Source organism: Haliaeetus leucocephalus, unplaced genomic scaffold, assembly GCF_000737465.1.
Source record: "Haliaeetus leucocephalus isolate CR32 unplaced genomic scaffold, Haliaeetus_leucocephalus-4.0 Scaffold163, whole genome shotgun sequence".
Classification (NCBI taxonomy): domain Eukaryota; kingdom Metazoa; phylum Chordata; class Aves; order Accipitriformes; family Accipitridae; genus Haliaeetus; species Haliaeetus leucocephalus.
This window is the reverse complement of record NW_010972599.1, coordinates 461485-481998: the sequence shown is the minus strand read 5'-3', so window position 1 is coordinate 481998 and position 20514 is coordinate 461485. Positions and strand designations below refer to the sequence as shown.

Genomic DNA, 20514 nt, shown 5'->3' with positions numbered 1-20514 from the left:
ACTACAGCCCACGTTCTGGGTCACAAACAGCTGATGTGTTCAGGCCAGCTGTTACTGGACTGAAGCACTTCTCACACCGACCTACGCAGGTCCCAGCGATCACACCTCCTCCACAGCCCCCTGACCAGGCTCAGACCACCCTAGCAGGCTGGAAGGCACTAGATCCAGATGGAGGTTGCTCACAAGCAGCTCTGCCTCCCCACTTTTTTTTTTTTTTTTTTTTTTTTTTTTTTTTTTTTTTTTTTTTTGAGTCCTGACCTTCATCCCAGGCTGGCTGTGCCACAGCAGACAAGCTCATTTTTTTCATTAAAAAAAAAAAACCAAAACAGAAAACAACCAGCTAAATCACATTTCTGTTACTACTTTGCAGCAGGGCAGCAACACAAACTGTTAATGTTGGCCGCTGAACTCTAGCAGTGGCTTTCAGAAACCATCACTTAGGAGGAAACAAAGTGGCCACACAGAAGAGAAACAAATACATAAAAGTATTTCCCCTCCTCTTCATTCCCCATTCTCGCTGTTTTTACCCATCACTAACATTTTAGGAGAGTTAGTGAGAAGAATTGTGTTTTGTCTCTTCACTCGTCATCCACACCTTCCTTCTAACACTACTCTTGGACCAAGCATGTGCCGGGAAAACAATGTGAGACCTTTTCATCTTGTTCAATAACAGATGAGCCAAAAATAAAGGAAAGGGAAAGCCAGAGCTTTGCACTGAACCACGGCCCAGCCTGCACATCTCTCTGCCCTTCAGGACCTGAGGAAGCTCTCAAGGTCCATAAACAACTGAAGAGATTTCCCTTACAATTTCATTCAAACACTGCGTTTTATTCAGAAAGTTATTGGTTGAAGGCCAATTTGTCTCATTTTCTGCATTAATATATGACTTATAAAACTTTTGGTACAGTAGTGTCTGACTTCTTTAATACTAACATATCCCTGTATACTATTCTCCTAGCAGGCCTTTAATGTCTTTAGGCATCTTCAAACAGGTAAATGAAGAGTAATTATTTGTTCATGCAAAACCTACAGACGATATTAAAAAAAAAAAACCCAACAGAATACAAGAATCTTGCCCAACAATTAGTCTAATTGGTACCATTCGTCTCTCTTGGCAATATGAACACATTCAAAGGATTTTTGTCTTAGGAGCTCTATTGTATTTGCCCTTCTTGCATCCCAGTGTGTGCCACTGTAGGTGATATGAGGGCCATTTGTGCCTTTGTACAGTTTAGGCAACAGGAATAAAGAGGAGAGCTGGCAAATTACTTATTATACAGTTTGTTAATCCCACTATTAGCTTAATCTTGTTGCATAAAGCCTGCTTTCTCCTCTGACTCATTTTCCATTATGCAAATACAGAACAGAAATCATATGCTTTTTATCTTAAGTTCTAGAGATGCTGCTACGCCAGCAGAGCAAAGAGCCCAAAACAGAGCAGAGAGGAGACCGTTCTTGCTGTGCACTGCCTTTTGCTGGAATGACAGAGGTACTTTTGAAGGAAAAACCCTAAAACCAGAGAATTCTTCGCTGTGCTGAAGTTTCCCACCAACTCATGGATGTGCAGCTGTACACACTGAACGCATCCCCACATTTTTTCCCAGAGAGGCTGACATTTTCTTTAGCCAGCCTCTGAAAGCAGTCTGGTCAGAAAGCCCAGAATCCTGTGACAAATTTACAAACCCACCTGCACCCATCCAGCCTCAATCTTCAGCATCTGTAAAGATGGAGACTTAATATCCAGCATCACTAGGTGTTTTGAGATCAACAGGTTAGAATGAGTAGCAGCATGAACTTTTCTCCACACACCTATAGATGTGCAGACAAAGACACCAGAGCTCAGCACCAGTTTATATCTGGTAACAAAAGTAAAGCATCTGAGCCATCAGGCTCCGGTTCAACAGCTGCTGAGTCACCTAAGGAGGTAATTGAAGCCAACGTCAACTTTGCTGCTTTGGAGAAGGGATGGTAAGCAAGTTCCCCAGCCTGTACTTGCTCTTCCTGGGGCCAAAGACCACCCTCCACCATAACCAAATGTAAGCATCAGGTTACAAGAAGCTCCAATAGTCTACTCCAGGGCTGCAGGTAAAGGTCTGGCATCTCTGAAGGGGCTTGTGGGTGGGGTAAATCCCACTCACAAGTGGGGTGGGGGCAGAGATCACAAGTACTATCTCCCAGATCTCAAATATGGCCTGAAAATCCTACGAGACACAAGTTTACAACTGGAAGAAGTCTTCTAGATCTTATTAGCAACTCCTCAAAACAGCCTGTTACATGCTGAGGTGCACAGAGGCAATTTCTCGTACAGAGAGAGATTCACAGAAAAGGTGCATCGAGGAAGCGGCATGCAGGTCGTTTTCTGCAGCCCTGTTATGATATCCCACTGACAGGGGAAGGTCACCTCCAGTCACCTGCTGGGGCAGAAAGTATCCCAGTTAAAATAGCAGAAACCTGGAAATGAATTCAGGGTAACACAGAAAAACCCTAATTACTGCAAACTAATCCTGCACTTTGAAACTTAGCACCTATTAATGCAAAAGACTGTAACGAAATCCCTGCCAACAACAAGAAGCGTATAAAAAGGCAGATATCCAGGTTGAATCCGTCCTTAAAGATGTGTATTTTCAGACATTGTAAAAAAACCAACTCAAAACAAGAACCACCTCCTCCCACGCAAGGCACAGTAACAAGAGCTGTACTGCTGACTGAGGCACGCAATGCCATCTACAGTTTTACTACGGAAATTCACACACAGGCAGTCACAACAAACAAATTGCTTTCTGCCCTCAGAGATCCTCCGTCTGCAAGTCGTTTTACTGTTTTCCAGTCACTCTTGGTAACATTTACAACACAAGCCCTTGGTAATTAACACAGAGTCGTGCCGAAGCAGGTCGGCATGAAGAAGAGCTGCAGGACAGCCTTGTGTCCCTGGCTGGGTGTAGCTGCAGTAACCAGCAGGGACAATCCTGCCAAAGCTCCGGACAAGGGATGTGCACCACACTGGACCTTCTCAAGGCTTCTCCTCCTCCGTCAGACTCACTCCTGCCTAAAGGCAAGCTTCTCACATCCACATGCTCTACTTTTAAACTAGAATCTGCATAACGGAGAGAGATAGACAGACAGACGTAACTTCCATATCACGATGTCTGTACCAAGTGACAAACTGCATGTATTATTACTCCTTTGAGAGAGGGTGGTGGGAGGTGGTCTGGCTTAAATAACTACCTTGACAAAGCAGGTGTATTTTAAAGACCAGAGAGCCCGCGTGCTAAGTTAAGCACTCGTAAACAGACCCACTGGCTTACTTAATTACCCACCGTGGCTGGCAAGGGACAACCAGCCAACACGAGACGAGCCACACGACGGTGCACAGTGACAGTCCAGAGGAAGAGGTGACACTACAGACGGACCTCTTGACCAAGCAATCCTACCTGGGACCTTGCACCAGCACGGTCCCAGCACAGCAAGTCCCAGCTGTGCAAATCCTGGCCTAGCCCGGGCTCAGCGGTGGGAACAAAAACTTTGACAATATCAGTAAGATAATGGACTAACTGCTAAACCTGTAACTGCCTCCGAGTTTTGTCAGACCAGTTGACAGTTCCAGTGCTGGTCACTTGCTACGGGTGCCTCCACTTTAAATTTCTTGCCCTCAGTCAGAGGCAAACCCAAGATCTAGATTTGGATTTCTGAGTGCCATGTTAAGACTAGAAGTGAAACAAGGAAAAACGCAAGCTGAGCAAGGAATTGCCTAAAAACTCGCTTTGGAAACAGCAATTTCCTAAGCACAGGAATGCACCTACAAAGACAGCCTTGGCAATGGCATTCAAACTGGTTTTCGCCATGGCAGAGCCCGCCGCCGCCAGCACAGCAGGTACGCCTCCGGATCGAAATCTCCCGACGCGAAGGGTGCGGGTGCTGCAGGGATAGCCCGGGACAGCCCCGGCTCCTGCAGCCCAGCTCCCTCACCCTCACAGTCAGCAATGCCCCTTGGAAAGCTTATTTTTACTGGGGCCCAAATGAAGCTTTCCTACAGTTACGCGAATTATGTGAAGAAGGGCTGTCAGAAAAGACCAGCAAACAAATAACATTGGCACTGTTAAATGTTCGACCAACATGAATTCCCCCAAATGTTTAGAGCAAAGGGCTCAGGCTAAAAATTAAGTAAGCCATTTTCTCTGGTACTGAAATATGAAACCAGAGGTTTTGCAACTACCAGTTCAAGCGCTAGGACGACATGCCTCCACTGCTCCTCTATAAATAGCAGTTTTCTCCCAAGATTCCAGCACCCCAACTTGAAAAAAAAAAAAAGCATGGTATTTTATTTCTACATTTCTAGAGCATGACCACTGTTAGCATCTCCCTTCTGTTGTCAGCTGAAGGAAAAATACTTAAATAATCCTCATTCCTGGCCCCATGCAACAGGTGAGATGAGGTATCGGGGTACAGACCTCCCAGGTGTCAGGCTCCTACCTAGGCTGGCTCCTCCAGAGAGGCCAGTGGGAACAGACCTTCCTCTGGCAGCATCCAGCATCTGCCTGTCCGCACCAGGAGATGACGGTCCCCAAGGCTATCGCAGCAACTCCATGGTCTGCCCTCCTGTATCTTACATGATATCGCAAGTCCTTCCAGTAAGAGCCTTTTAAATTCTCTTAAGTACTGTATGATAGCAGCTTAAATGCAAGTTATAATGGTAAATTATGTATTAATTTGCATCTTTCTTACCTGTAACATCTATCACTGCTATAAGTATGTAGAAAGGTATCATCTGATAAAGTAGTACATTTTACAGCTTTCTCAAAAGAGCCTGGATTAAACACAAATCTTGGAAAGAAGAGTCAAATAATTAAACCTAAAACCAGTATAAATGTTTATTTTTAAAAAGCACTGAATCAATTTCATGACACAATTTTGAGTCTGGCAGATTCAAGTACTGCACCAGCTGTGTAATACACAGAGCTCCTGGAAGTACAAATCTTTTTCCTCCCCCTAATTGGGACCAGGAATCTTACAGTTTCTCATCCCTGCTGGGCAAGAATCAATGATACCGATCTAACACCAAAGAAAAGCTGCCTCACAAGGCGCTAAAATGAACTGCAGAACCCCAAAGTTCAAGACAGACTAACAAGATTACCGAAACCGCATCAGCCAAAGACATCCCCCAGCAATGACGTGGTGCCCTTCACTGCTTTCGCCCCCCAGCAGAAGACCCTACATGCCATATAACCCGTATCGACGGAGAGGACACATCTGCCTTCCTGACCACAGTGGAGCTGCAGCAAATCCTTTGCTTCTAACACACAGGTGCACCAACATAATCTGCAGTAATTGCTCATCAATCCAGATCACAAAGACAGGGCACTCGGTGACATGGACTGGCCAAGGGCAACGAGGAGAGCTGGGGGACTGCCCCATCATGGGTCATGCCACACCGCCAACCCAGACACTTGTCTGCCCAAAACCATGGGGTGCACTTCCCATATACAATTCACAGTCAGCACCTACAGCAAACCGCCTTCCTTCCAAACATCTCTAGTGTGAATCCTTACCCGAGCCATCTAAAGCAGGTCTTTCAAATTGTGTGCAGAAATGTTTGAGACTGTAAAACTTCAGCTAGTGCAAGGTCTTATTTCCTAGTGACGCACCAGTTAACAGCTCTCAGCTCCTCACAGTTGCTAATTCACAGCTGCTATACATTGCTGATCCATGCCCCATGGAAAGTCCCCAGAACATCAGATATCATCTTTCTAACATCTAGACTAATACCAATTCAAATCACAAACTCCCCTAAGATATTCCAGCCCATAAAAATCTGTCAGGTTACAAGTCTGTTTCCTACAGACATTTCCTTTCATCTTCACGGTTAATGCCTCGTGGGCTATCAAAGACAGCATTCCGAGTATCTTTAGGAGATGCAAGAAATTCACTCTTCCCCAAATAGACTTGCAGTTTAGATTTTCCTGTCTGAAACAAGCTGGGAAAAAAGCAGCTAGTCTTTTACAGACAGCCTTTAAAATGCCCATTAGCTGGCTCTCCCGGTCAGGCACTCCGCACAGTATTTCTGCGCTCTCAAGCTATCACCCAAGTGTTTGAACACCATTTTGCACTTGGACGGCACTTACCGACAGGCAGGCGGAGGGTGATGTTGTTGCAGAAGTCGGTGTAGCAGCACTCGGTCTTCGTGATGTTCTTGGAACTGTGGCAGAAGACCTGTGCGTTCAGCTCCGGGAGGGAGACGCAGGACTTGATCACCTCCTCCCGCCCATTGGTCAGCATGACCGAAGCCCAGCAGGCACCCTCCGTCTGGCAGGTGAAGTTGGTGTTCTCGCACAGCTGGCACACGCACTGCAGACCTGAAAAAGAGGTTTTCCACCTTTTGTGAGAAGACCCCGGGAAGACAGATCCCCACAGCAATCGTGCCAGCTCGTCCGGCCGGTTGGCCGAGGCTAGCCGGTTCACCACGAGCCCCCCGTGGGAGCTCCAGCGCAAAGCCCGTCACCCGTGCCGGTGAATGGATTCCTGGGCTGCGGGAAGAAGCCGGTCCCAGGAGGTCCCTGACAGCACCGGTCCCCAGCACCCATGGATGACAAGTTTTTACACCAGGTGGTCCTCGGTCACAGGCAAGTGTTTGGCATCTATCTCGCATGGTGGAGAAGACCGACCGCCCCAAGAAGTTTCTGTGAAAGCTGCCTTTTGGCCTAGGTGGGGAGACGGAGGTTTAAGTCTTCAGGTTTATGTTCTCAGCTCCCACGGACTCAAGACAACACCTCAGAGAACGCTCAGGACAAACACATGGGCACGTGCTCAATTTCGAGATGTATATTTACACACAGCTATGTTCATTATGTGCTGAATTTTAAATAACATCAACAGCCGCTGTTTAGGTAGCTAGGCTGACTTCCCAAAACACGGCCACCCCTCACCTGTGCCAGCCACCCCCCCGGTGCTAGCAATATGCAACGCCTCGCCAGAGCCGACTGGGGTAGAGCAACGAGTCTGCGGAATCGCCAAGATGCAAAGTCCCGGCACACACCTATGCCCTACGGACAGACACAGGCAGTAACTACGGACTTCTCCTCCCCCCGTCTTCTGAGATGATGCACCCTTTTCAGGCACACAAACAGCTGCCCAATTTCTTTTGGTGCAAAAGCCTGATGACTTCTAAACTTTGCATGTTTTTAACCATATCTTCATGTTTTACCAAATCAAATGGAAGGACATTTAATAACTGCTACATTTTCCAGGCTTCATTGATTCTTGGAAGATGAGGGGGAAACCAAAGCCACATCATCTCAGTGAAACACTAGATGTCAACAATAAATTTTTTTGCCTTCCTTGTTTTCTTTACCTGCTTCATAACAAACAATTTTTGCTTGCTTCGTGCCAGGTTTAGGAGCCTGTACTAGCAGTGATATGATAACCAAAACATCTTAACCTTGGGCTGAAAGCAATTTCTACAGAAAACCCTTCCCTAAGTACACTTTATATGATTTTGTTTCTGTAAAAAAACAAAAGAACAAAACCTCATTTTAGAGCACAGAGACTTGATCTCTTCAACTGTTGCCTTAAATAGTTCTTATCCCACCACAGCATCCCCAAACCGCATTCTGTACACCTTCCCGGGTCAGTTATAACTCTGCGAAATTGAACCCTGCTCTATTTACAGGAGCCAGGATATTAAAAAAAAAAAAAGTAATTTTATCCATAAATCCACTTTGTTTCTTTGGGAATTGGACGGGGGAGGCTGTTTCTTTTACTTAAAGATAACAGACATCCAAAAAGTAAAACCATGAGGAGACTAGGATGGCCACCAGGAACAGAAGAGCTTTCTTCCAACCACCAGCTAGCCCCCAACCAGCCAGCATCCTCCAAGAGCTGCCACGTTTCTCTCTCTGATCCCCTTCCCTGATCAAACCGGGACCTAAACCAGCCTCTGCCGTCACCTCAAGCTGACCACCAGTGAAAGGTTTGCATACACGAGAGCGCCCGGGCTCTCGGTGTAGTTTATCGTGTCCCGCAGCCACAGCTGAGGAGGACGGTGCGATGCCCAACGGCTGCGGCAGCACTCGCCATGCGGCAGGAGCAGCAGGGACTCGTCTCAAACAGAGTCTCCGGAGGAGCAGAGAAGTCCTAACAGACGTCAGCACAAATCTGATTTCTGTTTCTGTGACACTATTTGTTTTCCTTACAACAATCTTCATCCTGTGCAACCCTTCTGAAATAACAGCTTGTAGTGTTTATCTGCAGCTCAGGCCCACAACAAACTTCCTTGGCACCATATGTTCGTGTTTATCCTGGATGCAGGGTACGCGAGGAACCACATCACTGTCTGTCTGCGGCGGCTTTCTCTCGGTACAGAGAGTGAGCACAATCAATCACCCAGCAACAGAACAGGTGAATCTCTTCCTTAAAGACATTACCGTAGTCCTAGAAGAGATGCCAGGAGCAAGACTCATCAGATCCAAGAAAGTAAGAGATTTAACAGAAGAAAAACAGACACATCATCCCCAATAATGCAACATAAAAGCATTACTTGAGGAAATGAAAAAAAGACTGTCGCAATTGTCTTCAGTGTTTCAGACACATCATTATGCTGTTTTTCTCCCCCTTCTCATGGCCTAAAAATAAAATGGGAAATGGTCTTTACGACATCATCCACAGTAGATAGCTGACAGTTTTATCCATATTCTGGTATTTTGCAGATTGCTTGAGAGGAGCTGATCAAAACTGTCACTGCAAGTCCTGAACTCGGCTCCAAGGGCACCATGAACACAGGGTGAGAAAAGGATGGCTAAGGGGCTCTGTATCCCCACTTTGACCAAGCTAAAACAGCCACTCATTTCCAGAATGAAAGGGCCCTTGCACCACCTCGAGCCTATTTGTAAAGAGAGCCAGCTGGAAGTCACGCTGGCAGACAAGTCTGACGGGTGGCTCGCTTGGCAGGGAAAGCAAGGGGTGCCACTGCTTGAAGATCAGTGTTTTCTACTGTTGTATTCAGAGAGTGGTTTACTCTGCTGGGATGTCCTTTTTCTTTCTACATCACTGATAGAAAAAGTCTAACCCCATTTTTCCTTTTAGTTCTGAGCGTTTTGCTCAAAACCGATTTGTCCAATCTGCTGCCCGCAATCAAAAGTTCACAGACCTATGGAAATCAGCCCTGTTCCCTGCAGAGCTGTTTCTGCAAGAAGCCACTGTGCAAAGAAGAACAAAAAGAAATAAAGTTTTGGAGAAAATTCTCAATACAACCCAACCACATTATTATTGCTTCTGAAAGTGAACGCATTCAGCCACCTGATCACAAGCTGGGAGGACCAGGAACAAGAGCACGTTGAACTCAGTACTTCCACAGAATTTTCATGGACACTAGAAAGTCCTGGAGAGAAGATGGCTCGACAAGCATTCCCTCTTCTCCTTTGGAAATACCGAGCTCACGGAAGTCGTGCGAGGCAGGCACACAAACTTCTGATGGGAACACTACATTCAGTTCGGAAGAGGCGGGAGAGCACATGAAGAAAAAACTTGTCTGCACCCAAAAACACTACATCCTAAAAACCATTTTAATGTATGTTTGTCCTACCACACTTGAACTGTTGTCTTTTTTTCATCGCTCCTTTTCAAAAAGCTGAGAACCACTGCCCCAGCAGGTACAAAGCCTTCAGCTTCTCAAGCCAGCTCCTCCCAGCTGTCCTACTCTGGTCCTGACTCTCACCCCATCCCACTTCTTGTCCCCCCCCCACGTTAGGCAGCTCCAAACTCCCACTGCCACCTAATCCCAGGAGCTCTCCCCAGGAGTGCCCGCAGCTCCCATCCTCTGACCACCTCTGCTCCCAAGGCGGCTCGCACTCCCTCCTTACACCCCGCCAGCTCCCAAAGCCTCACTGACGCATCCTCCCAGTCCACGCGTCTCCCTCTTCACCCTCTCCCAGGCTTCTGCTTTACTCCCCTGCTCTTGGTCCCTGCTTTCCTTCCTGCAGGGTTGCCAGCTGCAGCAGGAGTCCCGCAGCCTCCCAATCCCAGCTCCATCAGACTCTTCCCCCACCTCTCGGCCAAGGCTTCATCCTCTCCCCGCTCGGCAGCGGCATTCGGTGCCGGGGCAGGGGAAGCACCGTGCTGGCAGCACTGGGGAGAGGCTTCTCTGCTCTCTGTTACTTCCCACAGCCATGCACTAGACTGCATCTGAGATCAGCTGCTCCAGCCAAGTCTTCCTAAACCGGGCAAGTTTTCCTAAAGCTGGCAGGTGATGGGTGGTGGAAGTCAAATGAACAATGCTGTGAGAGCTGGGAGTAACATGCTGGTCGGCAAGAATGAAGACTTCACACATCTCTGCTGCTAACAAGATTCAAAAGGGTCCTACTGAGAGGTGAAATCTGCACTCTCTCCCCCTTCAGCCTCATATTTCAGATTTTCCTAGTGTTGTGTCTTATGCCATTGCTCACCCAGGGTTAAATGCTGCCCTTTCACAGGAAAAAAAAACCAGGAAAACAGTGCGGCTAAATCTAGTCAAAGACAAGATCAAAGTTTGAGTTGTGGGCAAGACGAGACTGACTCTTCCCCAGAAGATTTATATAGATCACTTTTAAATACAATTCTACAAAAATAGAAGCCCAAGGTTCCCCAGTAATCTGCCTGTACTACTGGCTAACTTCTCATGTAGAAAAAACGATAGAAAACTCAAAACAGATACAAATACCTGACCCTGTTTCCAAGAGCATTTATTCAGAAGCCTTTGTTAATAGAGCAGAAAGATGACTTTAAAATACAACCATAAAAGCACAATTTTCCTGCACCCGTTCTATTTCAGCTGCCTCACCTCAGTGGAACCAGGAGAAGAGGAGCCTGGACCCTTGTGGACATGCCCTTGGGAAGATCCACACTTTTCCTGCTCCCAGACCCGCTGAACAGGGGTAGGTGACAAACCCCATCAGCTCTCAGCTCTCACCCAGCATCGCATCCCCGCACTGTGCCACATACGTAGCTCCTCGCAGACACTTGTACAAGCACTTAAACTCTGCCGAGCCCATGTCACTGTCCCCACCAACATCCTCAGGGACACAGGACTCGCCAGAATTTGCGACTTATCCATGCTGATCCGCTAGGCATGTCTCACTGCTGCTCCAGTTTATTCATGACAACTTCCTCTATTATCCTTTTCTTTTTATGGAAAAAAATTGTCCATATTCAGTTCTATAATCTGGCAATCTACAATCACTGGCAATGTATTTCAAGCTTTCACTTTACTTATCTGCACAGTTTCTGCTCTAATTTGACTCCACTGCTGTCTCAAAGAAACTGGCAAGACGCTCCCCTGGGTTTACAGACCAGAGGGATAGCAGCACGACGACAAAAGATCTTCCACATCTCTCATAGAATCATTAGGTTGGAAAAGACCCTTAAGATCAGAGTCCAACAATCAACCATGCCCACTAAACCATGCCCTGAAGTGCCTTGTCTACACGCTTTTTGAATACCTGCAGGGATGGTGACCCAACCACTTCCCTGGGCAGCCTGTTCCAATGCTTGACAACCCTTTCAGTAAAGAAATTTTTCCTAATATCCAATCTAAACCTCCCCTGCCGCAATTTGACGCCATTTCCTCTCGTTCCTCTCCCAAGCTGCTCAAGACAACACCACCTTTGAACCATGCTTCCCCTCCCAAGTAGTCGTGCTATGCCAGAAAGGGAGAGGAAGAATTCGCAAATATTGACTGAAATTCTGCAAGTCCCTACATGCAGCAAGAAATGCTTGTTCCCTCCACGGGGAAGGCGCACCGCGCTTCTCCAGCTCTGTTCCCAGGGACGGTCCTGGCAACGTTACCAGTGCTGCACTGTTGGGGGGGGGGGGGGGGAATCGGGACTTCCACCACTGTGGAAACCAGAGAAGTGGAATAAGGTGATTGTGAAGGAGTTAAAGGGAAAAGGATCAAAGAGGCAGGAGGAAAATGTGCTCCCAGAGTTTCAAAATAAGGCACTCTTTAATCCAGTAACAAACATGACTCCTTTATTTACTCAAGCACAACAACATTTCCCTTAAAATGTTGCATTCTCTGGTTGAGAAATCAGGAGAAAGTGAACAACTGAAATATGCCCTGGCCTCAGAGAGCTATGTTAGGCATCCAAGCTGGGCTACCAACAGTTACAGTTCTCTGAGGATGTAATTCTCCAGCAGTCATTAACAAATTTGTCCTGAATCTCCCCAAAACACCGCACCCCTGCAGAGGCTACAGCCTCGTGAGGGTCATGAGCGCGTTGTCCGGCCGTGACCGGTGGCACGGCCCATGGCAGGGCCAGAGCACAGTAGGAGAGGACACATCGTGGGTTCCCTTCACTAGGGGCAGCAGTTACAAAGACACTTTGCATGGCAGAGGTGTGCGGTTCCTCTTGTCTTCCAAAGAGGAGCGTGACGTTTGGCAAGACCCAGGTGAACAACAGGAGGAACTAACAGCCAACCGAGGCGACTGGGAAGCTGATTCACAAATTGTCAGATACACAAGGAAAGCAACTTTTAGGTATAGGGACCACGAGGAACAGGTGTTCCTGGTTTTAGCATTTTTAAGACATAAGTAGTTTTCAATGATTTTTTTTCTGCTGTTATTGCAATAGGAGCTGAGACTATATACCAATTTCTTGGACGAGACCCACTACGAATCAAGGACAGGATGACTTGCTCTTCACAGCAGAAAACAACCTGCATGACTGACATAAAAAGGAATGTTTTTTTTCCTTTTAGTTTGTAATGCAACTGTAAGAAAACACACAGTACAAGCAAACGCACTGTGCAATTAACTTATGTAGCAGGAAGAACTGAACCAGCATCCGATTCACTACAAATCAACACAAAGATTCACAACAGAAGATTTTTTTTTATATGCTTCCATCCGTTTTTTCTCAAGTGTCAGCTTCAAATACATGAATCACTAGATAACTAAGGAACAAGAATGATACTACATGTGGACAACAGATGGAAGAATACAAGTTTAGACACCAGCTTAATGAAACCAGCTAACAATTAAAACAAGTAGATAGCCATAGTACAACCTCAAAAGTTAAGTGGAAAGAATTGAGCATATAAATGGCATAAGCTAATACTGTGGGACTACAAGAATAAACTAAAAATTATGGCAATAAAAAGCCCAGACTTGCTATCTCTTATGAACCACACAAGGTTCTATATTCCAACACAGACTTCTTACTACAGAGATTAACAAGGCATTAATCTTCCATTAAGTCATAATCCAGTGCTACCCACAACAGTTAGCAGTTTCTTCTTGTGACTACAGGGCAGTAGAGCATTTCAAAATTAAATTGGAAAGCAAATATCTAAGTGGCCTTACAGCAATTAACTGTCTTTAATCATGATGGGAAGGAGGGCTGAACATCCAGAACGCTTCCATCCTCAATCATTCTGTACAGTCATTCTGTATTGTGCCCTTCTAGATGTACTTTCATTTTATTCCCAAATGAAGAGATCTGGGGCTCATGGGAGCGTAGGCTCTCGGCATTGCCTGGGTCCCCTGCCTCGGGCACAGATCCCAGCAGGAGGACGCAGCTGCCCTCCGGCCACCTTCGCGTGGCAGCAGGGGTTACAGCACTGCAGGACCCGTACCTGGACCTGACCTACCAGCCGACCCGACCACCTCGCTCTCGGGAGGGTGCCAGGTGGCAAAAGCATCACTGTTGTAAAAAGGGGCTCAAAGGAGACCCTAAAAACTACAGACTGGCTGCTTCCCCTTGTCCGGTCCGTTGCTTGTGATGGAGCTAGAATAAAGACTGGAGCAGGCGCTGGTAAAGGTGCCATAGGGTCGGTGCGGGTCTGGCACAGTCCCTCAGCAGGAGTTCTCTGACCGAGTCCGCACGACTGCTGGTAACGGACCACGGGCAAAGAAACTTCTCTGCCGCAAGGCAGTGCTGCTTCGATCTTAACCAGAGGTCAGCCCGTTTGTCTGGTAGCAGCTGAGATAAAAGGCAGAGGGAAACGGTCAGCTTTCACAGTGAGAGGCTGTTACCTGCAGAGTTGTGCAGAAACATGTGTTGTGTGCTCCAGTGATCTGGAAAGGGGATCAATAATAAAGCAATAAGGTTTGCTGAGGATAGAAAAAGCAGAACCAACTTCAGAGCATCACAAAGAAATCTCACCAGCTGAGGGATCAAAAGCCAAAGGAGAGTAAAAACATGCAGGAGAAAAAACAACATCAGCTGCGTATGTGCAGTAACCAGTCCAATATTAGCTATCACCACTCAGGAACAGAGGCGGCTGTGCCTTTCTGGGGAGCTCTGGAGAACATCAGCTCAGCTTACGGAGGGGAGCACAACCGAGAGAAACCAGGATGAGATCCAATGCCCCGTTCTGCCATTTGGGATTGGTTCCCATCACCCACTTCAAAAGGGCACAGGAGAAGTAGAAAGAGTTACGGGACAGACAGCAAGGGGGTCTGGACATAGATTAAGAAACTGGGCTCTTTCATGTCAAAGGCAATTTTGGGGAGATACAAAAGTTTTGTAAAGAAATCCTAGATCTTATTGAGAAGACAAATGGGATCAGCTACTCACCATTTCCCATTAACTCAAAAGCTCTCAGGCAGCACAGACGTCATTGACAGCAAATTTGCAATAAGAGGAAGCACTTGTCCTTCGCATGCTGCCTTGCCACCTTCCCCAACAGCGTTAGAAGTCGATATTATTGCCACTGCTTAGGATAAAGCATTAGTGTATTGAAAAAGTCATTAGACAATTCCACCTTTATGTACTAGAGATATATAGAAACTGCCATGCATAATGATACAAATACATCCTCTAACTGAGAGCCCTCAACCTGCAAGCTGCTGAGAGCTGGGAGAGTTCAGGAAGGAGTTCAGAAAGCACGTTCTGTGCTCACATCATGTCCCACCTGCCTTCCTCGAGCATCTGCTGGAGGAGCAGCGGTGGTCGGGGCTGCCGAGACCACCCTTCTGCCTCCAATGCGCAGCCATGAGTGCAGACAAGCCAGGAGGGGAGAAGAATTAACTTGCAAATATTGACTGAAGCTCTGCAAGTCTTTTTGCACAGCAGGAAACGCATATTCCCTCCCAGAGCACTGCGTCCATTCGCACGGGCAAAGAGGGATCTGTCTCCTACAGCCAGCCACATTCATGGAAGTGACGGCATGCCGCTGTCAAATTTGTTCTCTTGTAACACATTTCTTCAGAAAATGCAACCAGAATCTTGAGCAATGACAGGTCTTAAAAAAAAAAGAAAACAACTTGCTTTTTGGACTATGATGAAGAACATGCAGAAGTTCCCTCTCTGTAGAGGGCTCTGGAAAAAAAAAAATAGTAGGAGCAATAGTAGATTAAAAGCTTACTATATAAACATACCACCAAAAGGACTGATACCAAACTAGGCAAAAACTAGAAAGCTGTAGAGAAGAGAGGAAAAGCAATTATTCCAGAACTGAAGAAAATGTCTTTGAATGAGAGACATCAAATAGTTCCAATGTTTTCATTTCTCAAAAATACATATGGGAAGTGATTTTATTAGAGTGTGCAAGTATCTTAATTTTGGAAGGAGGATACTGGGTACTCAGAGTCCCTGTTATAGAAAAGCTCAGCAACCGTGACAAAAAAACAGTAGACAGAAACTGAGGCCAGGCATTTAAATTAATATTAACTGAGCAGGGAAAGGGCAACAAAACCCAGTGAAATTATTTTTGCTGGAATAAGCTGTCAAAGGACATTTTCTAATTCCTCATTAGCTTTGAATAGGTGAGGTATCCTTTGAAAATTTATGTTTTATGACATATAGGCTATGCGGCAAAACACTATGCGTAAGAGAATTTTGTGAAATACAGCATATACATAAAGCTGAAGAAGAATCTGCTGGTCTCAGTCTATACGGCGCTGAAGGAGGAAGATCCAGTGTAGGGTTGAGGGTACAAATTCCAAGGGGAGGTGGCTGCGATAACACAGTGCTGACAGCACTTACTGACTCCAAGTCTGAAACGGCTTGCATAAAAAAAGAATCCCTAGCATTGAAAGCTAATATAGTCAACAACTGAAAACAGTTTGACCAGGTATTTTACATCCAGGAAATCAGACTGACTGTCTTCTCTATTGCCACACAGTTCCCCTCTGGTTAAATACAGCTTTTTTCACAAAACGTAGGTACTACTGAAGAATGAAATTTTACTTTGAAGATGAAAATTTGAATGTTTTCAGATTACTGTATTAAGAAGAGCAAAGTATTTCAAAACATTTGGAAACCTAAAATGTCCCTTTTACTTAACTGCCGCTGGTTTTGCCCCATTTTATGTAAGACTGAAAACACTGGAGAATTAAGAGCGATGCGAGTTCTGCAAACACTGCTCTGATTACCTAGAATCAGCTTCCTGGTAAACATGAAATCAAGAAAACATTGACTTTTTAGTGTACTTTCTTTATTTTTGCCACCATCAAACTTAAGATGAACCAAAACCAGAAAGATAAAATGCCCATTGCCTACTGGCAGTTGGACAAGACAATCGTTGTAGGTCTCTTCCAACTGAACTATTCTCTTCTAGAAGAAAAACTTAACTTGCAAAGACCATTTATTCTGGAAGAAAGCATTCCCAAGGCTACACCCAGTAGTGAAATGCAGCCACCTCTGAATGAAGGCTGGCACGGGCAGATGGACAGCCAGAGTTACATCTGTGCTTCAGCGCTAAGGCAATGGAACAATTCTCTCATCTTGTGGGACGCCAGGCTTACAGTGTCACTGAACGCGCTCAGGACAGGACAGGACATGCGCTAAAGCAACAAAACCTGCCAACCCCCATCAGAGTGACTTGCAGGTGCTCAGAGTCATCTACACATGTCCAAAGCTGCTGGGGGGTGGGAGGGTGTGGTGGTGGTACCCCCCTCAATGAGTATTCACAGCATCAACATTTAGGCATCCAACTTGGGCTTCAATTAGGACTTTGTTCTTTGCATGATAGCTAGAGACAATCCAGGATAATTCAGAGCCTAACAGCACTTGAGGTACTGAGAGAGAAATTGCATTTTTGAACTGGGATGGAGTTATTATCTAAGTATCTCTTCCCTATCATCTGCTCACTGCTCAACATGTCGCAGTTCTGTTAATTACCGGGTTATCAGAACCCTCACAGCTAGGCAGAAGCTGAATTTCTAGCCTACAAAAACAAGGATGGAAAAAAAGCCCTGAGCCTATCCCTCCCAGCACCTGATATGGAGAAGAATATGGTAACAGCTCTGAGGGGCTTCAGCATGATGTTGAGGCCACCTTTTTCCAGGGATTTTTGCTGAAAGCTCTGACATCTCAATGCCATAACCCAGAACTCAAGATGGACTTCAGCAGGCACTCCAACACAAACCCAGCTGAATTGACAGGCACATCCAACAGCTCACTCCCATCCTGACAGAGGGATGGACGGCTGCACAGCGTGCACGGAGGACAACCGTACCACTCTCGTTCCAGCAGTGCTCTTCAAAAGTGACAAAATATCCTGGCCCGATTAAAGCCTAGAATAATTATTTGCAAGCAACTGCTATGGATCTAGAGCCTATTCCAAAAAAGCAGAATTAATTTACACCCACTCAACCCACATACAGTCTTTTATCTGTGCAAATTATTGGTAGATCATGCAGTCAAGCCATTAAGTGCTTGTAGTTCTCATCCATGTTGTTTCATTAAAGCTTTTTTATTATTAGAGCTTTTACTAAAATCTAGGAAAACAGAGCTTCAGTGAGCCACAGAAATGAGAAGATAGCATCATACTGGTAATTTGTTACATAGCAGTGAATTAAATTGTTTAGCGAAATACAACTGCTTTGCTATTGAAGTGCTTCTTTCCAAGGACATACTATTTTTGGTGCTTAACAACACATAGGTTTTTCAATATTACCAGTTAATAAGGATTAAGCAAACCAAATTATTAAGCTGGAAGAAAGATGTTTTTTGCAGAATGTGGCTCTCTGGACCTGTCAGCGACACACACTTACGTGGACGTGCAGTGGCTGGCTCACAGCTTTGCGTGCGGGCAACAGCCATCGCCGTGCGTGTTACGTACCTCAGACTTTCACCCCAACTTTACATTCTATACGTAACACTGGAATAAATGGAGTGTGCTAAGAATTCAGACTTGAGACTCACAAGGCATTTTCAGCAATTGTTTGTAGCCCAATACAAGGACATCATACAGTATGGAAAAGACAAGAAGATAAAGCTGTTTTAATACAGTACTACTCATGTAGCAAGAGTGCAATTTTATGCTATTTTCATGTGTTTATCCTTATGTAGCAGTTTTCAATAGCAATCTGGTTTGCTTCTCATTTTTAAACAGAAAGCGTATATTATACTTGGCTGTAAGCAGTAGTTGCTTGTGCATGTGCGCTCCACTCCGCTTTCACCTACGCAAACTAACAGCACTCCCGCGGTTATGGTGAAGACCCACACTTGCCATTTCACACCTACCTGGTTTACTGTACATACAGGCATCTTTGCCATGCATCAGGGATAGCTTATGGGTTCTGCAGTTTGCCTTTTGGAGGATTAAAATGCACTTAAGTGGGAAACAAACTCTCTCAAACTTAGAATATGTCTCAAGGCTCTCTTAAGAAATACAAAACAAGACAATTCAGTGCCGAGCGCTACAAGAGGCTGACATGCCACCACCATATATAGCAACACTTTTTCTTACTGCAATCCACGCCCTTAACTCCTGTTTATTTAGAAACACCACAGCACACCGCGTACCCTCTACTTCCCTGAAATAATGCTGTGAAGAGCATGGAAGAGTATGCAAAGCTTTTAATACAACACAGATGGAGGTGACATAGAACAAGGGTGGTAGGAGCCAGGAGGGGGAAGCAATTTTGAGAAGCCCACACGAGGTAAAAGCAGATAGGAAACAGTAGGACCGTTCACCACGTAAGTAGCAAAATACTTTCCCTCTTAATCCTATAAATATTCCTGAATACTGGGGCACGATGGAAGTTCCTCAGGAGACCTCCACTGCCCAGCACAGCACCTTCAAACCTGCATGAGAGAAAGTAGGGGATAAAAAGTTTACCAGAGCATGCTTAGTCGTGTACCTTGATCAGACAGGTTTGCGGTGAAGTACGAGGAGGTGTAGAGTAAATCAAGCAGATGCACAGCTAAACACTTGACACTCTGCAGCGACTGCTGCTTGAGACTTGAAGACGCTTTCTAGGTACGTGTAACTCCCCTTGGTGCCCCTCTGAAGACCTGTAAGGGTGACGAGGATGTCTGCCTATCCTGGACCATATGCACACATACCGTCCCTGATCCAGGCTCTGAAAAGGTGACTAACAGGCTAAGAAAAACAGAGGACAATACTACTGCAACTTCAGAGAGCAAAGCAATGCAAGACCGTTTTATATAAATGACAATCAAAGCCAATGAGATTTGTTAGTGTCCTGAATGGTCTCCAGAGGGAAACGCTAATGGCCACAGCGCTGGTGATGCTTCAATTTAATTCAAGCAGATCAGTGAAAAACAAGAGTAGCACGGGGTTGCCTATCTCGGTGGTTCACTTCCAAACTTGAATAATAAAAAACTAGACCAACAAAGAGAAGAGCTCAGATCAGGTTTTACGCCCCTTGAAGGTGGCAAAGATTTACCAGATGTACAATACCATACAGGAGTACTTCAAACATCAACAGCTGAGCTTTGTTACTCCTTCTTTCCCAAAAGAAGGGATTACATGAGCACTTTGATGGGGGAGTGGGCGCAGTCCTTCCTTTCAGCTTGGGGCTGTGACCACCCCTCTCTGCAAGAGCGTAACGAGCATCACACCGAGAAACTCCTGTGGTGAAAACATCGAGAGGAAAGCAAACTGGAGTAAACCTAACAGAAGAATCTTAAGATGTTCTATTCTACACTGCCTTACTAACTGCTGGTTTAGAGAGCGTTACCTGAGAGCACAGGTTTGGTTTTTAAAGGAAAGGTTGAGAGGAACGGGTGTTTCACACCACCTGCCGCGCAAGAGAAGAACCTATACGGGCCAAACCTCGAGGCTGCGCGTTTCGCGCCCCAGCCCGAAGCCCGTCAGCGGGTTGCGACCAGCACCTGGTCCCCACGGGGCAGGATGGGACACGTCGGCCTGGGCCGCCCCGCACGACACCCAGCGCGGGGGGCCCTCACCGCGACCACGGTGCTCGCTCAGCCCCGGCACCTGCCTCCCAGCAGGAGGGAAAGGGCGACCCGAGAGCTTCGGGTGCCGGCTACAGCACCCTGGGGCCGAGATCCGCCAGGCACGGCTCGCCAAACGCCAACGGACCGGGAACTTTTGAGAGCGCCGTGCCCACCGGCGCGGGCTGGAAACCAGCTCCGGGCCGGTTATTCCCCATAAATCCCAGCTGACCTATTTCTTGCCTATACATGTTGATCGCAATTAAATGCATTAAGCGCCTTAACCTCCCGAGAAACAACGCTGACCCCGGCCGGGCAGGGCACGCTGCTGTCAGAGCGCCGGGTCCCCGGCGGGGCGGGGGGTCCCGGGGCGATGCGGGGGGGTGTCCCGGTGCTC

General features: G+C 46.4%; 1 protein-coding gene across 1 annotated transcript in view; it reads right to left on the bottom strand.

Annotated features, from left to right (window-relative positions):
• Positions 1–20514, bottom strand: part of ACVR1C (activin A receptor, type IC) — a 33136-nt gene that overhangs the window by 10685 nt on the left and 1937 nt on the right. The window contains exon 2 of the mRNA XM_010563049.1: positions 6120–6350. Coding sequence (XP_010561351.1) covers positions 6120–6350 — 231 coding nt within the window. The remainder of the gene's footprint in view (positions 1–6119; positions 6351–20514) is intronic.